We start from the raw sequence: 9,165 nt of genomic DNA, 5'->3' as shown, positions 1-9,165 counted from the left end.
CCCAGGCGTCCTGCTGTGCACCGACCTGGCAGCAAGGGGCCTGGACATTCCCGACGTCGGCTGGGTATTTCAATACGACCCCCCTCAAGACCCTTCAGCCTTTGTCCACAGGTGGGGGCGGGCGCCAACTACCTCATGCCCTGTGTGCCCGGGTTTGCGTTTTGTGCTTGCTGCCATTGGTTGCTGCCATGCCTGCGGTCGCGGCCCGAAAGGTGCACCCCGACAGCGGCCGCCCCAAAGGCGCGCCCAAGCCAGCCGGTCCCCCCCTGGCAACCCCGCGCTCCGCGGCGCCAAGCGCGCTCGCGCCCGGGCCCTTGCGTCAACCACGCGCCTCGGCCTCCCACCTCGGCCCCGCGCTTGCCCTCGGCCACCTGTCCAAAGCCTGCGCGTTGCGACACACTTCCTCCCCGCCCCCACCACACCCGGCCCTGTTCCTGTAGGGTCGGCCGCACAGCGCGCATGGGCCGCAGCGGCGCGGCGCTGGCGCTGCTGCTGCCCAGCGAGTCGGCCTACGTGGAGCTGCTGCGCCTGCGGAAGGTGCCCCTCAAGGAGGTCGAGAAGCTGCCAGGTAGCTGCCCGGCCGCCCTCATACTGCGGCTCGCACCCAGGTCGAGGAGCGATACAACGGCCGCCTCACCTGGTCATGTACCCCAACCGATGAATCTGCCGCATTCATACACATATAACGCTCTTTGAGCAATGCATGCTGGGCGGGCTGACCCTATCTCACTCGTCTGACTGACCACACCTCACCTCCGGCGGCTGCACCCAGCCGGTGGACGCACGCCCGCCTCTGCGCACGCACCGAGCGTGCAAACAACCCCACGCCGGCACAGCCCCACAACCTTTGGCCTGCGAGAGCCCGACTCCCCAACACTTTGACCAGTTCTTGACGGGCATGCACCATCCCATTGGATTGGATTGCTTGCGGTACTCAAGCGTTTGACCGACAGTTGACCGGCACGCACCGCCACGCGCCCGCCAGGCGCGCCTGACGGCCTGACCGCCTGGCTGCGGTCTGAGGCAGAGACGGACCGGGAGGCGATGGACAAGGCCACGCGCGCGTTTGTGAGTTTCGTGAGGGGCTACAAGGAGCACCACCTCAAGTACATCTTCCGGATACAGGTCGGTTTCGCGGTCGATGCGTCGGCGTGTGTTATCTCCGGTCGTAACTGTCCATCTTTCAGCATGCACGTTTGCAAGGCCAGTGGCGGGGCTTGGACACGAGCACCTGTGTTGAGGTGGTAGGCGCGTGTGGGCATTCGGGTCGTATCAACAGGGCGCTGCTGATCGGGTCTGCGAGGAGCCCCACCTGCCGTGTGCCAACTCGACACAGTGGCTGTGCGCTCGGTCCTTGGATGGTTGGCCTGCTCTCCCAACTTGCTTTGACGGTCTGGTTGCCTCGGGCGTGCACCCTGGCTGCCAGCAAGCAAACAAGGCGTGGACCGGTCCGCAACCTGGGCTGCCGCGCCGGCGACCCAACCTCATCCCTACCGCCCCCGCTCCCTGATCCCCTCCTCCTTGCCAAAGTTACCGCCCAAGACCCTGTCGCAATTTCCCAACTAAACTTTGCTCTGCACCCCCTCTGGACCGCCTGCAAACCCCATGCATTTGAATGCTCATAAGCGTGCGCTGGAGCTGGAATACACCCCCCTCAATACAAACGCACGCATGCATACAAACACACACACGTACACACACACGCACACACGTTTGCGCACACACAGGAGCTGAGCCTGGGGCGCCTGGCGGCGGCGATGGGCCTGCTGCGGCTGCCGCGGATGCCGGAGACCAAGAAGGTCCCCAGGGACGAGTTCACGCCATCACAGGTAAAGGGGCAGCTGATTTTGCACGCTTGGGGTGGCGCAGGTCCCACCATGACATGTTGGGGGCTGGGCTGCGGCTCGACATGCTCGCGCGGCACTGCGCCGCGGCACGCGGGTGGGTTGGTTTCGCCCTTCTTTGTCGGATTTGGGTTCCACCACAAAACGTCGACGGCGGGTGACGAAGCGGCGTTTGGGGGGCTGGCCTTGCCCTCCGAGGAGGGGGCCGGTTTCCCTTGATGTTATGTGAAGAGCTGGTTTCGAGGTTGATGACGCGGTTAAGGGCGGATCCTCGGATGCTGAATCTGTCTTTATCATGTTTCATATGCTTCTAGGTGGGGGCCACAGCCCTCTGCGTTTCTTGAGCTCGGCCAACACCGGGCGCGGCTGGAGGGCCGCCCTCGGCCCCACCCGCCTTCCGGCGCTCGTCACGGCTCCCCGCAGCCCCCGCCCCTGTGCCACGCCACCGCTCCGCCCTTAGCCACCCCTGCGCCCGCCTGATTGGCTGGGTGCGCCCCGTTTTTTCTCGCCGACCTTCCTTGATCTGCTCTGTTTGCTCTCATGCCTGCCTGTTATGTCCCTCGCTTGCTCCCACTCACCCACCCATCACGTGCCTTTGCTGCTTCCCACCCACACCTGTCCCCCTCCTGCTTCCCTGTGACACGCCCTCATCTCATCAGGTCGACCCCGAGAGCGTCCCCTTTCGCGACAAGACCCGGGAGAAGCAGCGGCAGAGGCAGATCAAGCAGAAGCGCGTGGCCGAGGCCGAGGCGGCGGCGACGGGCGGCAGCCAGCCGCCAAAGCGGGGCGCGCCCGACGGCAAGCGCGGGCGCGGCGCGGACGGGCAGGGGCAGGGGCAGCAGCAGCAGCAGCCGGAGGAGAAGCTTCCGGCGGCGAAGCGGCGGCAGCTGCAGCAGCGGGATGAAATGGCCGAGTTGACGCGTGACTACCGGCTGCTGACTCAGCTCAAGAAGGGCAAGATCACGCAGCGGGCGTTCGATCTGGCCACCGGGATCTCCTCGGGGTCCGACGACGATCTGGATCTGGAGGCGGGAGGCGGCGGGCAGCGGGAAGGCGGAGGGGCAGGCAGTGCAGCCGGCGGTGCCAGGGGGGCCGGAAAGGGCGCCGGCGGCGGCAGCGGCGGTGGCGGCGGCACGGAGGGCAGCAGCGTGAGCCGGCTGCTGGATAAGAAGCGGAAAAAGAAGAAAAAGAAGCAGAAGCGGCAGGCGGCCGGCGCCGCGGGAGCTGGCGGCGCCGGCGCCGGCGGCGGGCAGTGAAGCGTGCGTGTGGTCGTCATTTTTTGCCCTTGGGTGGCTTGACGTGGGCTCGCCTCTGCTGTTTATTGCAGGCATTCGTGCGTTGTCTTGCTGCAACATGCAAGCGGTTTTGTTACATCTCTTGGCGGCGCGTGCATCTTGATACACATCACATGGCACAGTTGGGAGGTGCGCCAGCATGGCGCGCGGCGTGCGGTGCAGGCGCCGCCCCTTGACCTTGTAATGAGCGCTCAATTGGCAGCAGGCACGCACGCGGGTGACACCAATGCAGCGTCACGCAACCGCGGACGTCCAACGCAATCACGCAAGCGTGCCGCGCCGAGCCCTTGTAACTGCTCTCAACCGGACGCAACCCGTGTCGTAAAGGGCGCACACACAGGCAGGTGCATGGCCCCGCGCAGGCGTCCGCCTTATAGCAGTGGATGGAAGCACGCATACGCGCACCCGATGCAAGCCGTCACGTTCTGCATTGTGTGGCATCAGCCTGGGGACGGGGCTCGGCAGCATGGCAGCGCTCTTTGGCCCTTGAAAACAGCAGCACAGGAAAAGGAAGTGCAGGCTTGAACAACAACAACCTTTGATTCCCCTCATCACATCAGCACCCCTGCCCAAAACCCTTCCCGCACAAAGAGCCCTGCCAGCCCTCAGCTGCCGCGGCCGCCTCCACCGCCGCCGCCGCCGTCAAGGAACGCCTCCAAGCACCGCGTCGCCTCGTCAGCATAGCGCCGCGACGACTCAGGCACCCTGCAGCGCGGCAGCACCTCCCACACGCGCCTGAGCGCAGCGCCCTCCTCCACATCCCCCTCCCCGTTCGCCTCCTCTGCCGCCGATGGTGCAGGCGGGGGCCCCTCGGTCCGCCCCTCTGGCCTGGCCGCCGTCTCCTTTGTGGTGCGACGTTCAAGCGCCGCGGCAGCTGAGCAGGCGATCAGGTACCAGCACGCGTCCTGCAGATCAAGATCCTCGAGATCGCTCTCGAGCAGCGCCTCCGCCGCCGCCGCCGACAGGGCAGGCCGCGCACCAAACCCACGGCGCGCGCGCGGCAGCTGGGCGGCCGCCATTAGAGCGCAATCCCGCACGGATGGCGGCACGGGATCGGCGCCCGCGGCCCCGCCCTCCGCCGCGCAGGCGGCAAGCAGCCGCAGCAGGGCCCCGCAGACGCCCCCGCGGCTGCCACCAGCCCCTGGCGCGGCGCCGCCGCCCTCTGCTGGCCCGCTCGTTCCATCATACGCACCCGCATCATATGTGTCGATGGCTTCTACACCGCCGGGCTGGCCAGTGATCTGCAGCACCAGATCCAAGACGGCTTCCACCACAGGCGGCTCGAAAGCCCCCGCCTCCGCCGCCGCCGCCGCCTCGCCGCCTCCCCGGCCGGCCCGCTCCCCCTCCTCCTCTCCCGCGCTGTCGTCCCACCCCCCGGCTGCCGTGCCGCGTCCGCCGCGTCCGCCGCCGTCGCCGCGGCTCTGTGCCTGGGGTGAGCCCCGCCGCGGCCGGGTTGGGGCCAGCGCGTCTGCCGCTGATGTCAGCAGCTGCCCGACGGCTTCCAACAGCCCAGCCTCGAGCATCGACTCGAGCGACGGCTGCGCGGACTCGGCCCCTTCCTGGGCGGGCCTCTCCCTGCCCCTGTCCCCTTGACCCGCAGAGGCGTCTGCGCCCCTCACAGCGCCGATCGGCGGGCTTCCCCCGTCGTCATCACCGCCGCCGCCGCCGTCGTCGGCGACGACGCCTGCGGCAAGCAGCGCCGCCAGCAGCTGCAGGCAGCGCTGAGTCAGCGCGGCGACGGCGCTGCTCGCGGCGATCCACGTCAGCCGCTCGAGCGCCGCTGGGGCCGCCAGGGCGCGCAGCCAGGGTTGGGACACCTGGAACCCACCATTATGTGCAGGAGAGGGGGAGCGCCGAAGTTGTGGTTTATATGTGAGCTATCAAGTTGAAGTACAAGATTATCTGTGGCTGTTGGTGGCATGGAGCACACAAGCGACCTACACTCCTGCGTGGGAGAGGATTGAGGGGAACATGGCTGGTGCGAGGTCCCAGCATTGCAAGGGTGCGGATGCATTTTCAGGCCCTAGTGTGGCCCCCGGCCGGCTCCCCACTAACGGGAGCGTGCCCCTGGTTGCGCACCTGCCGCCCGAGCGCCACTGCCGCGCTGCACAGGCGGCAGCACTCGCTGAGGGTCTGGGGGTCGTCCAGCAGTAGCGCCCCGCCGACAGCCAGTGACGCGAGGCCGCAGCTATTGGCGCCGGGCGGATCCTGCTGCTGCTGCTGCTGCTGCTGCTGCTGCTGCTGCTGCTGCTGCTGCTGCTGCTGCTGCTGCTGATGGATGGCCCCAGCCAGGTCGCCATGAGAGTAGATGTTGCCAAAGATGCCGAGGCACAGCTCTGCCATCCGCAAAGCATCTGCATCTGTCCCACTGCTCTCGCCGCCACCGACGCCGCCGCTGCCGTCACCAATGACGGCGCTGCTGCCGGTTCCCCGGCCCCAGCTTCGGCGCAGCTGCAGGGCTAGGAAATCCTCTAGTGTCGCGTAGCCTTGCGCCAGCACGTGCGCGGCACCGAATGGGGCAGCTGTCAGGTCCCACAGCGCACAGCCGGCCTCTTCTGGCAGCAGCGGCGGGGCTTCGGGCCCGGTGGTGGCCGGGTCGAGGCCGGCGGGGGAGGCCGCATAAGCAGCGGCCGCAGCGGGTGCAACGACCGCGCGCAGGAGCCGCAGCACGTTCTGCTGCTCATACAGCTCGTCTAATTCGTCATCACCACCGTCAACTGGCGGAGCCGCGTCCATTCACGATGCGTTTGCGGAAGTCACTGTCTGATGGGAACATATGTGATCTGCACATTCGAGCATCACATCAGACGCTTAATCATGCAATGTTTGTCTAGGCATCAGTGCCGCAGTAGGCTGACTCTTGCAGGACCGCACGCACCCGGTTACAGTTGAATCCGTGCTGACCGTGTCAGCACCTGTTGGATGCTGACAAGCGCTACTACGACAGTTAAATTTGTCTTCATACCACCACGCATCACAGTGGGCTAGCTTAGATCGCTGTCCCAGTGAGGTCAGCTGCGATGGGGTGATTAGGCTCGTTCACGCCCCATATCAAGCCTTGCACGCACACTGCAATCGATTAAGGAGGCACGTAAGCCGAGCCCTTCCACACCAACTTCGGCTCACGATGCCAACGAGCCTTAGGGACCGCGGCAATGTAGACTATAGGAAACCGGTGGCCGGAACGGGGACGCCGGCCTGGCTCAAGGTGTGGCCGCGCCTTCTGTGCCGCGCAGCAAACACGAACGAATGCACCATGGCTGCCTGTGTCCATGGGCTCACAACGCACGCACAAGCCCGTGCAATTCGCTCCCCTCTTGCCACACACGGCTGCGCAGGCGGAGAACAAAATTGTACTGAAACATGAGGAGCCAGGCAGCCCAGAGCTGCGGCCGCAAGCGCTGATGCACAAGACCGGCCGTCCCAGCGCTCAGGCAGGCAATGGTGCGGCCAAGGCAGCGGCGGCAGCATCTAAGGCCAAGGGCGTTGCTCAAAAGTCGAAAAAGGCCGCAAGCAGCGCCCCTGCACCTCCTGCTCCAGCCAAGGAGCGGAAGGCCGGGCGCGGCAGTGCGAGCGCCGCCGGAGCTCCGGGCAGCGCAGCAGCAACAGGTGCAGCAACTGGCACGGCCCCTGCAAAGGCGACCGCAGCTAATGCCGCCCATGGTGACGGGAAGACAGCCAAAGCAAAGACGGCGGCTGGGGCCGGCGTCACAAAGCCAAAGGCCAAGAAGGCTGCCCCCACAAAGCTGAAAGGGAAGGCGGCTGCGGCGGCACGCAAGTCGCAGCGGCAGCTCAAGGTGGCCGGTGGCGGCGATGCGGCTGCAGCGGCAGCCGCGCGACGCCGGCAGCCTGAGCGCCCCGTGGCGGCGGACCCGCCTGCGGCAGCTGAGGCGGTGCCCAAAGAGCAGCCAGCAGGGAAGCCAAGGGGCGGCGCCAAGGCCGCAGCAAAGGCGAAGGCCGACAGTGCAAGGACCTCCCACAAGCGCAAGGAGCCCGAGACCGACCCAGCCGCACCCGCCGGCCCCTCAGCAGCCGCCGCCACTACCGCGCCCGCGCCGGCCAAGCGGGCGCGCAAGGGCACGGCAGACAGTGGGGCGGGTGCAGGGGCCGGCACGGCGGGAGCGGCGGCGGCCGGACCGAGCGGGAACGACGAGGCGGCCGTGCCGGCCGAGGCGCTGATGGCACAGCACGGCAGAGATTATGCAGAGCTGATGGTGGGCTGCCCTGGGGGGGTGCGGGGACGGCAGCAGCGACCTTTGTTTTACTTGACAGCATTCATCGTGGCACACAACATTGTGACTGCTTTGGCTGACGACCCAAGGGCCGAGCAGTGATAATTCCTGGATGGGCTGTGCATCCGCATTGCAGAGGTTTGCCCTGAACCGCTGATGCTCGTGCACTTCGGCGCCCACCTCACCCGCTGCCAGCCAGCACACCACAGCAGCCGGCCGCGCGCACAAACCCATTATCTCAACCCCACCACGGCGGTGCCACCCTGCCTGGACCCCATTCAACTGTCCACACACTGACTCCTCCACTTGCACTCGACGTCGTGTGGCTGTGTCGCAGCGCCAATACCGGCGGCTGCTGCAGGCCTACGGGTCCCTCAAGTCGCAGAAGATTGGTCAGCTGGAGGGGCTCATGGCGGAGCAGGACAAGGTGCTGCTGGCTGCCGCCGAGGTGGGTTGCTGCTGCTTTTGGATATGAGCGTGTGCGGGCGTGGGTGTGGGAAGAGGGAAAACGGCGGATGGTGAAGATTTGAGGGTGCGTGGATGGGCATGTGCACAGCGTGAAGGCGTGCGTGTGCATGCACAAGTTGTGCGCGCAAGCTTCGTGTGTGTAGTCGTTTGGCGTGACTGTATCACTGCGGGAAAGAGAGAGAGAGAGAGAGGGGGAGAGAGAGAGAGAGAGAGAGAGAGTGTGTGTGTGTGTGTGTAGATGAGTACATGCATGCACGCGAATGTTGCCATCAGACCCAGCACAGTATCAACGCCATTGCCGCACTGTTTCAACTGTAAACGCAACGCCCCAAACCACCTGTATCCCCAGGACGCAAAGCGCAGCGAGGAGCGGTGGAAGCGGGAGGCGCGCGCGCAGCGCCAGGCGGCCGAGAGTGTGAACGCAGAGGACGCACGGCGGCGCATGAAAGCGCTCCAGGTGACGCCGTGCTCGTCTGCTCGAGCCTCTGCCGATGCGCCACCTGCCATTGCAGCAGCGACCCGCCCGTCTCTTTGCCTTGTTGATCGGCAACCGGTTGCTTCATTTCTGATTACGCAACACCTCCTGCCGCAGGGGTCACGCATCATCTAGCAGAGCGTTTGACCTCTAGAGCGCACGCCGCGCCGCGTTCCAGCACACACCCGACCTCGCTCACAGCCTTTGATGTGCCAGCTCGCACGCTCGAGAACGGTCGCCTGCAAACAGCAAGCATCCATGCGCTCAACCCAACGAACTGCCAATCGAGCAGGACGAGCTGATCGGGGCCAAGTCGGCGGTGCACGAGGCCGAGAAGGCGCTGAGACTGCGCGAGATTGAGCTGCTGGAGCGCGACACGAGGGTGAGGCGCGTGGGGACGCGCGCACGTGCGAACGCATGCGCCTGTGGACGCGCACACGCGGAGCGCTTTGCAGGCCATGTACCGGTTTTTGGATTGCGCAACACGCAGCGTGCTCATCATCCGAGTCGATCGCAGACCCCTAGTCCTGGCAGCCACAGCCGCCCCAACCCGAGCCGCGTTGATAGTGCGAGCATTTTGAGCTGCCGGCTCGCCCCCTGTCTGTTGCAGGTGGCGGAGCTGGAGGGGAGGATCAGGGCGGCCAGGGAAGCCGCACAGGTGTGGACTGTGGAGGGGGGAAGGGTGCAGGAGAAGGGCGGGCTCAATGGTTTGGGCGCTGCACGATGCTGAGGGACAGCATTGCAGGTGCAGCAGCAGCCAAACCATGCCCGGCCGGCTTGCTTGCATCACACCGTGCCGGGGGCTCGCCACAGGCAAGCCACTAACCCCCTCAAACTTCACCCCCCCCCCC

At 66.1% G+C, this 9,165-nt stretch overlaps 3 protein-coding genes across 3 annotated transcripts; 2 read left to right on the top strand and 1 right to left on the bottom strand.

Annotated features, from left to right (window-relative positions):
- Positions 1-459: 459 nt before the first annotated feature.
- MNEG_4757 (DEAD-box ATP-dependent RNA helicase 18) lies at positions 460-3,100 on the top strand (the record flags this gene model as incomplete). Its single annotated transcript, XM_014046773.1, has 4 exons — positions 460-568; positions 986-1,125; positions 1,728-1,829; positions 2,504-3,100. 4 exons carry the CDS (start codon positions 460-462, stop codon positions 3,098-3,100), a joined length of 948 nt encoding a protein of 315 aa, XP_013902227.1.
- Positions 3,101-5,155: 2,055 nt separating this feature from the next.
- On the bottom strand, positions 5,156-5,875 carry MNEG_4756 (hypothetical protein; the record flags this gene model as incomplete). The annotated part of the gene is made up of 1 exon (XM_014046772.1): positions 5,156-5,875. The coding sequence occupies one exon, from the start codon at positions 5,873-5,875 to the stop codon at positions 5,156-5,158; it is 720 nt and encodes a 239-aa protein (XP_013902226.1).
- Positions 5,876-6,266: 391 nt separating this feature from the next.
- Positions 6,267-9,139, top strand: MNEG_4755 (hypothetical protein; the record flags this gene model as incomplete). Its single annotated transcript, XM_014046771.1, has 7 exons — positions 6,267-6,347; positions 6,478-7,353; positions 7,709-7,819; positions 8,189-8,296; positions 8,607-8,696; positions 8,925-8,972; positions 9,128-9,139. 7 exons carry the CDS (start codon positions 6,267-6,269, stop codon positions 9,137-9,139), a joined length of 1,326 nt encoding a protein of 441 aa, XP_013902225.1.
- Positions 9,140-9,165: the final 26 nt, after the last annotated feature.

The sequence above is a fragment of the Monoraphidium neglectum genome (genome assembly GCF_000611645.1).
Source record: "Monoraphidium neglectum strain SAG 48.87 unplaced genomic scaffold scaffold00675, whole genome shotgun sequence".
Taxonomy (NCBI): Eukaryota; Viridiplantae; Chlorophyta; class Chlorophyceae; order Sphaeropleales; family Selenastraceae; genus Monoraphidium; species Monoraphidium neglectum.
Note: the sequence above shows the minus strand (reverse complement) of the source record. Positions and strands in the feature narration are given on the sequence as shown.